The sequence below is a fragment of the Canis lupus genome, chromosome 16, assembly GCF_011100685.1.
Source record: "Canis lupus familiaris isolate Mischka breed German Shepherd chromosome 16, alternate assembly UU_Cfam_GSD_1.0, whole genome shotgun sequence".
In the NCBI taxonomy this organism is placed as follows: domain Eukaryota; kingdom Metazoa; phylum Chordata; class Mammalia; order Carnivora; family Canidae; genus Canis; species Canis lupus.
Window position 1 is genome coordinate 12,338,686 of NC_049237.1, and position 15,633 is coordinate 12,354,318.

At 40.8% G+C, this 15,633-nt stretch overlaps 1 protein-coding gene across 2 annotated transcripts in view; it reads right to left on the reverse strand.

The window, feature by feature from the left end:
• The window catches only part of NUP205 (nucleoporin 205), a 79,489-nt gene extending 69,327 nt beyond the window's left edge, over positions 1-10,162 (reverse strand). For both annotated transcript variants that reach the window (XM_038559454.1, XM_038559453.1), the window contains exons 1-3: positions 10,006-10,162; positions 2,514-2,656; positions 531-702 (exon numbers count right to left, since the gene is read on the reverse strand). In XM_038559454.1, coding sequence (XP_038415382.1) covers positions 531-702; positions 2,514-2,656; positions 10,006-10,033 — 343 coding nt within the window. In that variant the 5' untranslated portion in view covers positions 10,034-10,162. The remainder of the gene's footprint in view (positions 1-530; positions 703-2,513; positions 2,657-10,005) is intronic.
• Positions 10,163-15,633: the final 5,471 nt, after the last annotated feature.

Below are 15,633 nucleotides of genomic sequence, written 5' to 3' on the forward strand. Positions count from 1 at the left end.
CTTCCCCAAAAACTCTGATACCCTATCATCATATAGGTCTCAGGTCAAATATCCCAGATAAGCCTTCTCTAAGTAATCTAGAGTTGTCCCCTAGCAGACCCCATCTCTCTATATCACATCGTCTTTTATTTTCGTCCTGGTACTCAGTATTACTAAAATTACCTTATTTCTAACCTATTCATTATCTGAATCACCCCCTTAAAAAGGAACTCCAAAAAAGCAGTGAACTTACTTTCTTATTCATCACATGACAATAAATTCTTTGTGCTATAAAATTTGTGAGATGCGGCCAATGATTCTTTGCTAGTAAATTACCATGTAAAATCCTATCTTAAAAGTTAAATTACCTTTAACAAATCCAATCACTAAAGCTCTCCCATTAGTCACAGATAAACAAAAGGAAATACTTTGAATATGGTTTTTCAAATAAACTACTTTGGAATCTAAATGATACAACACTTTAAACCCTGAGTGAATGACTTTATAATTCTGTACTACCTTACCACAGGTTCAATTAAATGTCAACCTACCAGCGAGGAGAAGCTCAACAGCTGCCAATTCTCCAATATCAAAAAGGTCACTAAGGATAAAGGCCTCTTTAATGAGCTGTTCAGGAAGAAGTCGGGTTCCCTGTTGACCCTGGATAGCGACTCCCTCTGTACTGGCTTTCTGAACCTTCTCATGTTGTTGGACATTTTTGGGCTGCAATGGTAAAAGTAAATAGAATCATGGAATGAAAATTGTATACTGGAGAAAAGGTTTTAAAATGTTACCTAGAGAAGTTAATTCATGATAAGGTAGTCAAGTAACATGATGGAAGTACTGCTTATCAGAAAACCTTCAATAGACCTTTATGATGTACCACTACCTATTTACCTGCAGCACTTATGCTATGACTGCCTTCTCAATAAATGCTTTTGCTAAACTTTGAAATACAAAATTTTGAAAAAAACACACACAATAAAAGCACACTATTTTTCAAATCTGTAAGGAATGTTTCCAATTACATATTTAGTAAATAAAAACAATATGGTCTGCAAGTGGGAAATAACAAATGGATATATGAATTATTGAATGAATTAGTAAGACTAAAGATACTTTATTAATATGTTACGTAAAATGTAGTCTTAGTCCCAAAAGTCTTACTTGGTTCAAATATTTAACAAATGACATACAGTATAGAATTACTTGATGGATCATAAAATTTTAGAAATTTTCATCTTAAAAAAGGCCACATAGGTCAATTAATCCAACTCTTCTACTAAAAGTAGAAAAGTGAGGCACCTGTGTGGCTCAGTCAATTAAGTGTCCAACTCTTAAGTTTCGGCTCAGATCATGATCTCAGGGTCATGAGATCGAGCCGTACATTGGGCTCCATGCTCAGCATGGAATCTACCTCAGATTCTCTCTCCCTCTCCTTCTGCCCCTCCTGCTCATGCGCGTGCATGAGTACTCTTTCTCTCTCAGATAAATAAATAAATAAGTCTTATTAAAAAAAAAAAAAAAAAAAAGATGGGGAAGCTGATGCCCAGATAAGTCAGATGATGTCCCTGTGCATATACAACTCTAGTGGTAGAGCTGAGACTGGAACTCAGCTCAACTGGCTCCCAGGCTGGGGATTCTTTCTATTAAAGACAGCCAAAAAAAAAAAAATACACAAGAGCTAAAAAGCAAAAGGCCATTTCTGGTAAGACAAACAGTTCTCAGATAGTCTTGTTAGTGTATAAAAGAAAATTATCAAACAGCAAGGAAAGGAATTTCCAAATATGAATTACCTCTACTGAAGTATTCTATTCCTGGTTGAAAAAGATTTCAAGATGCAGTGATTAATGACACACAAGAATTAATTGGTTAAGCTAACACAACTTACATAACATTATGAAGAGTTAAAATGTTGAGAGTGTACCTAGAAATAAACAAAATAATCAATCTTACTGAGCTCAGATGTATTAACTATAGGTCAGAAACTCCAAAGAGGGAATATAAAAAACAGTAAAAGGGAATAAAGGGGAAAGGAGAAAAAATGAGTGGAAAATATCAGAAAGAGAGACAGAACATGAGAGACTCCTAACTGGAAATGAACAAAGGGTGGTAGAAAGGGAGGTGGGCAGGGAGTGGGGGTGACTGGGTGACAGGCACTGAGGGGGGCACTTGATGGGATGAGCACTGGGTGTTATTCTATATGTTGGCAAATTGAACACCAATAAAAAATAAATTAAAAAAAAAAAAAAGAAATTCCAAAGAGGCTCATATTTCTGGAATATACTAAACCTTCTAACTAGCATTCAAATATTACTAAGATATCTCCTGGCTAGAGATAAATACAATATTAACTTCTGTGGAGAACAAAAAGAAGGTAATAGCTGCTTCTAGGAAAAATTACATTTGTAGAAAACCTTGAATCAAAGACTAGAACAAGTAATATATTTCATTCACATGTATTAAGTTCATTTTCCCTTTAATCTTTTTTTTTTTTAAAGCATATCCAAGAAACAGAAAAGAAAATTTCCTACTGGGTTTCTGAAGAGTGAGATGAAATCAGGTTTGTGTTTCTTCAAAATCATGTCAAGAAGGTGGACAGCTTCAGGTTGTCTTCTCCAAAGAGCATTTCCCACTGTTTGCCAAATGTCTTTATAAGGACCCCACAGACTGGCAGCTTCAAGAAAAAATAAATAAAACCAGCATCAAATAAAACATACATGTGGGAAAATAACATCAGGTTAATGTCTACACATTTCAGTCATGCTCAGCATGGCTACTTTTAAATATGCAGAGTTATACATACAAACCAAACATTAATATAAAAGCATACATATCAGTATCTCAAGAGAGAATACAATTTTATTTAATTTAATATAACATAAAGTAAATCCTGACTTTAAACTGGAATATCTGCTATGGTTTTGCCACTTTATCAGCTGTGTGACATGGAGCAAGGAAATAACCCCTTTAAACTTCAATTGCTGAATATAAATAATAGATATATCATCTACATCATAGGGTTGAATAGATTCAATGATATAAACTAGGTAAAACAAACAGTGCCCGGCATATCTTAGACACTCAATAAACACAAGTGCCTTTCAATCTTCCCTATCATCCAAATAAAAGCAGGAGTAGGGGCAAAAGAGCAGGTTCTGTCAAACTCAGCAGCTGAAAAAGAGCACTTTATTTTGGCTGGGACGGTAGCTTTTTAAAAACAGAAATATGGACTTTTGTAAATATATATCAAAAGGATCACATTTTGATTCATAAAGGTAATAAGAATAGTAATATTTTCCTTTTGTTATGTGCTACTGAGCATGCTACTGAGCTCTCTACACATAATATTTTATTTCAGAACACTATGGAGTCAGTACTATCTCTTCTTCCATTTTATACATATGAAAATGAGGCAGAGGTGCCAAGAAACTCCCCAAAGGCCAAGGTGCATCATGAACCCAAGCAGTTTGTCCAAAGAGTGTGCCTTAACTGTTAAACTATATTGCCTCCATGCATAATACTTGGAAAATGAGGATGTTTGGGATAAAAAAAAAAAAAGAAATAGGTACTTCTGACACATCTGGTAAGTGAAGAACTTAAGGTCACATCTAGACATATGTAGGCAAATTCAACTAAACTCAGCCAAATTCACTTACCTAAAAATGTTTTAAGCCCATAAATAAGCAATAGAATATTACAGAGGTTAAGAGGAAACAATCTGATCTTTAGAAACTCACAATCAAGTTTTGGAGACAAAGCATACATAAGTGAAAAATTTCAATAACAACACAAAAAAAGGGAATATGATTGTTGCCACAAAAAATAATGATTTCAAAAGATCAAAATGATCGTCAAGAATTTCTATGGGATGGCTACACTTGTGCAGCAATTTTGGGAAAATCTGGGTGACAAAGAGCAGCCATGGGAAAGTGGGAGCTAAGGCTCAAAGACAGGTGTGAGGGTAGAAGAATTCAAAGAGCCAGAATGAGATTAAAGAGAGGTGACCCATGGTACGAAATACCTCAATCCAGTATCCACTGATGTGCAAAACTGAAAAGTTGTATATAAAATACTAATATGCATTCATTATATCAATGCACTCTGAGACTTTGTAACCCGCCCATTATTTTATCCACTATATTTTAGACCCACTGTTTGAATAACACACCCTGAAGACCTAAGTTTCTGTTTGCAAACAGATACGGTACCCATATGTGTTTGTAAAGGCTCTGAAAGGGAAACTAGTCAAAACCAGTCACTCCAGAAACTTGGAACTTATCTAGAGCCTAAACTGTTAAGGGTGATCTGTAAACATGCTTAACTGCTATCTGAGAAAACACAAACCCAAATAAACCTACCAGAGCAGGCAGGACAGTCTCTGCTGAGCAAAGAGTCTACTTGAGATTCTCTCTCTTAAAAAAAAAAAAGAGAGAGAGATTCTCTTTCTCCTGCTGCCCCTCCCCCCTTCTCACGTGCTCTTGTGCATGCACTCTCCCTCTTAAAAAATTTTTTTGAATAAATAAAAAATAAACCTACCAGGGCAGTAAGATGACATGTAATGTAACCTAACTGAATGTGTTAAGTGTTCACTGTCTTATGAACAATGTTGTCAGAAAAAGGCAATACACTGGCAAAAAAAATTTTTAAGGGGGAATGTGCTGGGAGAAAACAGACTAAACTAGACAAACCAGATCATTCACTCGAGCATTTACTGAGAGCTTTCTAGGACTATAGACCAAGCAAGACAAACAGGATCCCAGTCCTCAAGGAACTTAGAGATTGACACAGAGAAACACATTAAACAGAATCCAGAAAACAATTACCAATATAATACGAGATGATGGAGAAGTACAGAGTGCTAGGAGAACATATAGAAGGGAGAATCTAGCCTACTCTAATCTGAAGATCAAGGCAGGAAGCCAAAAGTCTTTGGTGTGGGGATGTGAGGAATGGGAATGAGCAGGTCAAGACCTCATTTCAACAGCAGTCTACTCCCTGCTTTGCTCCCATTCTTGCCAATCTTCTGATTTAAAAAATATAGCTTGTCATAGAAATTTCTAGAGTAAAAATTGTGCTGACAAATCAGCATGAGTACGAGTGCAGATATATTCCCATTAAAGATCGATAAATTAAATACTAGTTTACACAGCTGTCTTTTCTGAGTTACTAGGATCCAAACAACTCTGGATATACAAGAGCTCAGGTCTGCAAAAATGAGAACCTAACCCCTAGATCCTATTAACTGCCAGTGACAGGTGCTAGTTGGATGGTAACTAGCTGACTTTCCTAGAGATCATTTTGTTCGTCCTCTCAAACTGCAAAGAATAGTCGGTTTGAGTCTGGATTCTAGGCCACGATGGAATTTTTCCTATTAGTAAATAGGAAAGTTTCTTTATTTTTTTTTTTTTAATTTTTTTATTTGTGATAGTCAGAGAGAGAGAGAGAGGCAGAGACACAGAGAGAGGGAGAAGCAGGCTCCATGCACCGGGAGCCCAACGTGGGATTCGATCCCGGGTCTCCAGGATTGCGCCCTGGGCCAAAGGCAGGCGCTAAACCACTGCGTCACCCAGGGATCCCCAATAGGAAAGTTTCAAGTAGTAGATGACAAAACGAAATTGGTACTAGAGAGCAATGGTGTGGTTGCTGAACTACACAGAACACATGCAAGTCCAGAACCAAGGATGACAGGGTAGGTAAACTGCTAATCAGGTGATGGAGCCTAAAGTAGATGAGGGCAGTAAAACCAAAAGAAAAGGCCTGTTAGTAGAAAAAAGCCAGGACTGGTAACTGATTGGCACAGGGTACAAAAGAAAGGTATCAAGGGGTGCCTGGCTGGCTCAGTCGGTAGAAAATGTGACTCTTTATCTCAGGGTTGTGAGTCTGAGCCACACGTTGGGTGTAGAGATTATTTAAAAATAAAATCTTTTAAAAAGAAAAAAAGAAAGGTATCAAAAACTTGAAGGCAAATTTGAAACTTGCCTTACCACGGGTATTTTAAAATTCTGACAAAGAACTGACAAAGTAAATTCTCTTCTTTAACAGTAACGATATATTGGGGCGCCTGGGGGGCTCAGTTGGTTAATCGTCTGACTCTTGATTTCAGCTCAGGTCATAATCCCGGGCATGAGGGACTGAGCCCCAAGTCGTGCTCGGTTGGGATTCTCTCTCTGCCTCTGCCCCTCCCCACCCCCTTACAGGCACACATTCTCTCTCTCAAAAAGAAATCTCTAAAAAAAATAAAAGTAACAATATGCAACAGAATCTCTGAAAAATCAATAAATGTCTTTGTACTGAACATGCTTAGCATTATAAGCTGAGTTCTAGAGAAAAAATTCTATTTTCTCCCCTTTTATGAAGCAGAGAGGCATCAGCAACCAGTCAAAACTCTACCACAACCCCCATGTATCCTGGTATCCTTAGTCTATCAATAACATCAACACATCACAGAGGTAACTGCAACACAGAGTTTTTTGCTGGTTTGCCTTTGGTTGGCTAATTTTCATAAGTATCATTCTGTGATTATAAATGAAAAAAAGAGGCTATAAATTCTTCAAAATTACTAAATATGTATTTTTAACATAAATGATTCGTTATTTGAGAAATATACTTTCTTTAATGTTTAGGAATACCTCCAGCAAAACGCAGTCATTCACTCATTTATCATGTGCTAGTTAGTACTGGTGAGCTTAGAGTGTAAGGACAAAACACAGTCATCATATAGCCAGATGTAAGGATAATATCCAACTTGACAAGTGCTTATGAAGGAGAGGTACCCAAGGCAAGAGATTACAGAATCAGGGAGTATGACCTAGTCGAGGAGGTCAGGGAAGGGAAGGATTTCTCAAGGAAGTGATTAGGCTGAAATGTGAAGGATCAAGAATGGAGTTAACTGAGGGCTAAGAATTGAAAACATACAACCAGAAGAGAGGACAGCATGTGGGTTCACATGGTAAGAGGTAACACTGCCCTCTCAAGGGACTGAAAAAGCCAAGAGTGCCAGAGTACAAAAACCAAGGGTTTGGTAAGGGAGGCAACTGGCATAGCACGCAGGGCTCCCAAGCCTATATTACGGATTTTGGTCTTTGCCCTAAAAGATTAAAGAAGATAGAGATTTTTAAATATCTAAGGTACTTAATAGAAAAACAGGGCAGCCTGGGTGGCTCAGCAGTTTAATGCCACCTTCAGCCCAGGGTGTGATCCTGGAGACCCGGGATCAAGTCCCACATCGGGCTCCCTGCATGGAGCCTGCTTCTCCCTCTGCCTGTGTCTCTGCCTCTCTGTGTGTGTCTCTCATGAATAAATAAATAAATAAATAATCTTAAAAAAGAAATAGAAAAACACATTTACTTTATTGAAAGCTAATGTTTAAGGGGACGGGAAGAAACTAGAGTGAGTAGGGGAAGAAGAGGTATGGAAATAGTATCAGTAAAAACTGATGAATCTTTTGAAAGGTCTGACTGTGAAGAGGAGCAAGAGGATAGTAACTGGAACAAGGCATGAGATCAAGATCCAAAGAAGAGGCTAGTGGAAAGAAAGGGAGCAAGAAGAGATGTGAATATCCGAGAGAGAAAAGGTAGTAGGGAGAAGGGCATAAGAGGTGGGATTTAACTCAGACAAAGGGAAACCGGTGAAAACGAGTATAGATATAGATCCAGGTTTGTAGGTTTGAGGGTGGAAAAAAAAAAAGAGAGTGCATGCCTACAGGCTTCTATTTTCTCTGTGACTAGGAGGCTGAGGGATCAGCTGGAAGACAAGATTTGAGGAATGTGGAAAAGTCTGAGATAGTCACTGCCGTGAACAGGACAGGGGTGACCAGATGGCCACAGAAGGCCTGTGTCAATCAATGGCTGCTTATCAACAAGTCTGTATGTCTGCTCATCTGGGATGACAACAGGTCACAACACCAATAAATCATGCCGCTGAATCTCAAGCATAGGTCTTAGACCCTACAACCTCTATTTTTTCCCTGTCTACGATAAGATATTTGGCTTTTTTTTTTTTGGGGGGGGGGGGGAAGTAGGAAAAAAGAACTAACAGAATTTGCTATCTTAAACATCTTCAAGGGTAGAGTTCAGTAGCCAAGGGCATCACACTGTTGTACTACAAACGTTCAGAATTTTTTATCTTGCACAAAAGAAACTCTGTAACCCATTAAACAACTCCCCATTTCTCCCTTCCCTCTGGCAGCCAACATTCTGTTTCTAGGAATCTGACTACCTTAGGTATCAAACATAAGTGGAACCACACAGTATTTATCCTTTTTTGGTTTTTTGGCCGGCTTACTTCACTTAATACAATGTTCTTAAGGTTTATCTATGTTGTAGCATGTGACAGGATTCCCTTTTTAAGGACAAACATCTCGTAGTCCGTATACACTACATTTTGTTTATACACTCATCCACTTATGGACATTCAGGCTGCTACCCTAGGATGTTTAATTAAATATACATATATTCTCCTGACTCCTGGCTGTGAAAAATGATTCCTTTCCGTGTTGTCGATTACACACTCCTGTCACAAGGCATTATACAATGTATACACTCTTTGCAATTGTTGGTAACTCCTTTTCCTCTTTCCTCCAATGATTTATGTTTAATGACAGTAACTTGGTATGTACTAAAGAATAGTATTTAACCACACGTGTAACATGCAAGCCTTGTTTTTAAGATTATATCTGGGTAGGGAGATTGGGACAGCCGTAGTAAGAGTATAACTTCATGGGCAGCCCGGGTGGCTCAGCGGTTGAGCACCTGCCTTCAGCCCGGGGCCTGATCCTGGAGACCCGGGATCGAGTTCCGCATCGGGCTCCCTGCATGGAGCCTGCTTCTCCCTCTGCCTGTGTCTCTGCCTCTCTCCCTCTCTCTGTTTCTCATGAATAAATAAATAAAAATCTTAAAAAAAAAAAAGAACATAACTTCATGACCCGCATTCATATATATATGAAAATCTGATGTAATAAAATGAATTAGCTTGTGCTTTAAGTAGTTTAAACACCTGAGTCTGGCTTACGACCATTATTACCCTATAACCCTCAGTGATGTTACTTAACTACCCCCAAGTCTTTTTTCACCAGTCTGTAGACTGGGGTACTTAATAGCAGCTTCTCCGTAGGTGTGCAAAGGGGATTAGATGAAATCATGCAAGTGCAACAGTCCAATGCCTGGGGACATATCAGAGGCTCGATAAACATAATCTTTTATCATTTTTTTTTTTTTTTTTAAAGGTAGGACAGAGTCACTGAAATGGCTAGATTTGCAGAATTCAGATTTCGACTTTACAGTAATACCAGTCCTATGGCAAGTAGAACCAAGCACTCGCACCCCTCCCCCAACCCCACCCTCGCCCCAAAAAACCCCAAAACACTGCGGGGGGGGGGCGGGGGACAGGAAATATTACTCTTGAATGACATTCTCTACCAGTATGTCATAGACACGCTGCTAAAACTGAATCCAAAAAGCTAACTGTATGTCACTGAGCTGGAAACTGCGTTTTGTTTTGTTTGGGGGAGGGAGGGGGGATTGTGTTTTTAAGCCCAGCTCCGCCGCGTGCAGGGCTGAAGGCATCCTCGCCCCGCCCATGAGGCGCCGAGAGTCTGGACGCCGCAAACGCACCCACTCCTCCCAAAGCCTCAGGGGCGGCACCGCCCAAGGCTGAGACACCCCCCTCCCGGCAGGATGCACCCCGACTTCCAGGCCCCCTCTCACTACCGTGTCGGATCCGCCTACTCGGAAGTGCGCGTTCTCAGGTCCTCCGGCCTCACTGCGGGGAGATGGGGGGGGGGGCCGCTGGACCAAACCCCCCTGCCTCCCTCCTGAAACCCCACCGTGAGGGCTGGGGCGGCAGCACCGAGGCGCGCCATTCAAACCGGGGAGGGCTGGGACTCTAGGCCCAGAGCTAGGCCAAAGCAAGCACCATACCCACAAGCGAGGGCCTGCATTGCGAGGAACCTCACGGCACCTCGCACTAAAGGACCAACCTTCGTCCTGCCCAGCAAGTTCCCCCTTCTGCCGCGGCCGCCCTTACCCGAATTTACCGCCAACAGCGTCGCCATCTTGGAGGCGCCCTAACGGAGCCCTCCTGCCGCACGGAAGCCCCAGGAAAGGGCGAGGCTGCCCGACGCGATGCCTGAGCAGAAAGGTAACACCCTGTCTCGGAGTGGCACTCTCCACACACTCAGAGGCGGAAGAAGCCTTGAAAGGCGGCTGTAGAAGAAGAAGACGAAGAAAAAAAAAAAAAGCTGCTGTACGTCACAGGCGCCAATTTTCGCCGCGATCGGCTCATTCAAATTAGGCGAGGGCAACCGGTTCGGAGACCGGAGGGCCTCGATGTGACGTCAGTCGTGTAGTGGATTCTGGTCCTTGTAGTTTTTTTCCCCAATGATGAGTGACGACATCAACAGAAAGATGAGACTGATTATTGAAAATTACGCCTATTAAAAAAAAAGAAAATTACGCCTATTTACGATATAAAAGCCGTAAACTCAGGTCATTATCTCCATATCAAGTTACACCTTCCTTGCATTTCTCTCTGAGGAGTGGAGTGAGGTGTAAGGTATACAAATCTCAAAAAGCTATTTAATCAGTTACAAACTAAGTTTTCATTACATTTCAATATGGCAAGTGTATTGCATCAACATTGTTGCATAGGTTGAAACAAATCTAAGTGAAACAAATCATGACTTTTGTTACATTTGTCAAATGTATACAAAAGTAGAATAATGAACACCCAAAGTTCAATTCGCGGCCTTTACTCCACCCCTAACAGGGAAGATTATTTTGAAGACCTTTCCAGACAGATCTCATAAATACCAAATATTTTTCTACCTAAGCACCCTCAAGTAGCTGGATCTTTTTCTTTTTTAACATTATTTATTTGAAAGAGTGAAAGAAAATGAGCAGATGGTGGGAGCAGAGGAGAAGGGGAAGCAGACTCCCCACTGAACAAGGACCAGACCTGGGGCTGGATCTCAGGACCCCAAGATCATGATCCCAGCCAAAGGCATACATACACTTCACTGACTGAGCCACCCTGGGACCCCAAATAACTGGATCTTCTTTTTTTTAGTTACTGAATTTTAGTTTGCAAATTTTCCAACTAAAATATAGTCATTACCATTTATTATTCTATGCCAGATGTTTATTACCAATTTCACATTATAGGATAATGTACTGATTATTATTATATCTCATTTAATCCTCAAAACAACCCTATTAGGAAAATGATGTTAATTATAGCTGATTATCTTAGAGATGTTCCCTCTGCCTTACAATCCCAATTTATCAACTCCTCCAACATTCCACTGAGGTTGGGAGGAGGTAAGGGTTTATATATTTTCTACTTCAGAGTTGGAAATCAGAATTACATAATTTAGGCACAATCAGAGCAGGCATGTTCATTCTTTTGAACAAATTGTACTGAGGGATACAATGTACATTAGGTGGGAGACAAAGGTCACTGACAATTCTTTTTTGAAAGTCATTGTTACATAGATACAAATGCCAGACTACCATCAAAGTTGTTTTAAGGAGTGGAGGGGAAGAGAAAATGAAAAGGCGAAGCGATATTTCCTGAAGTTTAGCACGAAAGAGAGAAAAGTACTGAGCAGAAATTTGGCAGACAGTGGCATTTAAAGATTTTCTTTCTCAGGACGACTATTACAAGCCCCCTTCCCCCCCACCTCCGTAGGCCCACACACTTCCCTCTCAGAACACTGCTTTACTTTCTATGAAGGAACACTTCAACCTCCTGCAACTTCCCCTTACCCACCACCATATTTACAAGGATTCTTTCACAGGTTCCTCAATCCATAGCAACTGAGATATTGACATCATAATTCCCCTAAAACTGTTCTCAATATGGTCACAGATAATCAATTGTCCACCCCATCGGCACTTTTCTGAATTTCTTAGAAAATTCTTTTCCCCCTTGACTTGGGGTGCATCACCCCTGCTGGTTTTCCTTCTACCTTTCTAGTTTTTCTTTTGAAGTTTCCTATATGGACTTCTCTTCCTCTCGCCCATTAAATGTAGCTCTTTCCATTGTGTCTCTACTTCTTCATCCTACCTGCTTTCTCTGGGAAATCCTACTGCTTTGTACTACCATCTGTTTGAAGACGAATCCTGTATCTGAATCTCTAGGCCAGTCCTCTCTCCTGGCAGATTTGCATATCCAGCATGTCTATTCCACATGTCTATTGATTGCTACACAGCCAACTCAGAATCAATTAATGAATCAATCCCAAACTTAAATGAACAACAAATTAGGGTCAACAGATTAGGGAAGAGAGGGTAATCCTAAAATTACTACTTTCCTCCTAAAATTCTGTCACCTGTATCCACTTGACTGCCAAAGTCAGAAATGTCAGAGTCAGGGATCCCTGGGCGGCTCAGCGGTTTAGCACCACCTTCGGCCCAGGGCGTGATCCTGGAGACCCAGGATCGAGTCCCACATCGGGCTCCCTGCATCGAGCCTGCTTCTCCCTCTGCCTGTGTCTCTCATGAATAAATAAAATATTAAAAAAAAAAAAGAAATGTCAGAGTCCTTTCATATGCTTCCTTCAACGGCGACATCTGACTCATTCTATCTCAAAGATATTTCTAGAACCCTTACCCTTTTTCTTTGCTCTGTTCCCTATGCCCTTGTTCTTTTCGGGTCAAGCTTCTTATAACTTATATTTTGCCATAGCCTCTCACAGATCTTCCTGATTTCCACCTCATCCTCTCCTCATGGACCCCAAAGTGATTTTCTTCTTTCTTTAAGATTTATTTATTTGAGAGACAGAGAGAGACACACACATGCACAAGTAGGGGTAGGAGCAAAGGGAGCAAATCAGAAGCAGACTCCCCACTGAGCAGAGTCCTATGCAGAGCTCAATCCCACAACCCATGAGATCATAACCTGAGCCGAAATCATGAGCAGAATGCTTAACAACTATGCCACCCAGGCACACCCCCCCCCCAATGATTTTCAAATACACAAATTAGAACACGTACTTACCCTGAGCAAAATTCAGCAATGCGCCCTTATCCAAAGATATTTGAAAACTTCTTAGCAAGGACCTCATGCCACTTCCTAATCTGGTTGAGCCTCTGTCTTCAATCTCCTCACCCTCACTCTTCCTCAAGTTCTCTTTTTGTTTTGATCTTTCTGAACTATTTTCTATTCCTTCTATCCCCCGTACAACATGCTTCCTTGTACCATGTATGAATGAATGTCTTTGCACCTCTTGTTCCATATGCCTGGAATGCCCTACCCTCCCTTCCCTAGTCTGTTGACCACTCACTAAACCTCCCAAATATAACCCATTTCCAAGTCTGATGGCCTGTGTTAATGCTGCCTCTCTGATGATATCTGTGATTACTCAAACCAATTCAGGGGACCAATTCAAGGGTTTCTTTTCCTACATTACACTATTAGCCACTCCTATTACAGTCCTATGCGCTGTGATGACTATGTCTCCACTAAAACTGTTAGCTTCTTGTGATAAACTTTTTTTTAAAGATTTTATTTATTCATGAGAGACAGAGAGAGAGATGCAGAGACATAAGGCAGAGAGAGAAGCATGCTCCCTGAGGAGAGCCCAATGTGGGACTCGATCCCAGGACTCCAGGATCATGCCCTGGGCTGAAGGCAGGTGCTCAACCACTGAGTCACCCAGGCATCCCTTGTGATAAACTTTTAAAGGCCCCCAATGAATCACACATCCCTGGATTCAAGCTAGTATGTAAGCATCTGCCACACTGAATTTGGGTGGGCCTTATGACTTTCTTGGGCCAAAAAAAATGCAGCGGAAGTGATGTTGGGCAAGCTCCAAAGATTTAAGAGGCATTGCTGCTTCCACTTTTCCTCTTTTGGTGCCCTGAACATAACATAAGGAGACCTGAGCTTGCCTCCTTGAGGATGAAAGATCATGAATAGAGAAGCTTAGCCAGTCTCCAGCTGTTCCTATTACCCCAGCGATATGCCAGATATGAATAAGGCCATCTTAGATCCTCCAGGCCTAGCTGAGCCACCAGTTGACTATAATTGGGTAAGTGAGCCCAGCCAGATTTCAAAATTGTGAGCAAGTAAACAGGTATTGTTTTAAGCTACAGTTTTGTGGTTTGTGGTTTGTTATATTCAAAAAACAACTGATTTGGGACACCTGGATGGCTGAGTTGGTTAAGCGTCTAACTCTTGATTTTGGCTCAGGTCATGATCTCAGGGGTTGTGAAATCAAGACCCACGTTGGGCTCCACCCTGGGCATGGAGCTTAAGATTCTCTCTTTCCCTCCCCTCCGCCTCTCCCCCCCAAAACAAACAAACAACAAACTGATTTAGAGAGAGCAACTATCTCTTCTCATATTTATGCTTCCTGCTCCTGGCTTGCAGGTACATCTCTGGCTAGCAGGTACAATTCAGAAAAAACAGTTTGCAGAACTTGGTGTTTCCATGATCTACTGGAAGAAAGAGAGCACATATAATAGTGGTTAAGAGCACAGACCTTAGAGCCTGGCTTCCTGGGCTCAAATTCTTCTTCCTGCATTTAGTGAAGCCCTCCATAGAGAATCAGTTTCCACATCATTAAATGGGGATGATAATATTAGTACCCTCATGGAAGAATTTTTAAGAAGTTTTTTGTAAAGTACTTAGAATGAGCCTGGCACAGTGCTATGTGCGTGTTTGTTGAATAAAAATCAATTATTTCTAAGGCAAAATAAGTTCTAAATGGAGGTATAGTAAATTACTTAAAGCTAGTTTAGCCAGAAGGACACTGCCAGTGTGCCTGGCTGGCTCAATCAGTAGAACATGTGACTCTTGATCTTGGAGTTGTGAGTTTGACCCCCCACATTGGGTGTAGAGATTACTTTAAGAAATCTTTAAAAAAAAAAAGTAATACAGGGTGCCTGGTGGCTCAATTGGTTAAGCATCTGCCTTCAGCTCAGGTCCTGGGATCCGGCCCTGCATCAGGTTCCCTGCATAGCAGGAAGTCTGCTTCTCTCTATCTACTCCTCCTTCCTCATCCCCTCTCCTCTCTTGTGCTCACTTTCACTCAAATTAATAAATAAAATCTTCCATAAAAAAGTGTACTGTGAATGTGGAAGCATATAGCAGTTAAACAATGTATAGGGTTCTCTGGGGTTAGGGGTAGGACTGTGCCCCAATCAAATAAATCCATTATTTGTAACCTCTCTCACGGCTCCAACTATTTGAGCTTGAAATGTATATACAAAGTGCTTAGAGAACTTAAAATAAGGACAGTTATTTTTTATTTGGAGTCTGAGAAATGAAAATTAGGTAAAATTACACAACGGAGGTAGCACCTTTTTTAAAAAAATTTTTATTTATTTATTCATGAGAGACATAGAGAGGGACTGAGACAGACAGGCAGAGGGAGAAGCAGGCTTCATGCAGGAAGCCTGATGTGGGACTTGATCCTGGGACCCCGGGATCACGCCCTGAGCCAAAGGCAGATGCTCAACCGCTGAGCCACCCAGGCTTCCCCGGAAGTAGCACTTGAATGGAGAGATGATAGGATTTTACTGAGTCATGAAAGTGTATGGGGACAGGAAATGGGGAATAGAACAGTGAAAAAGTAACAAAGTCCAAAGTTTAGTGTTTAAAGAGCTGCAACAACTTCTCTGGACAAGGCTTAGAAATTCAGATGAGTTT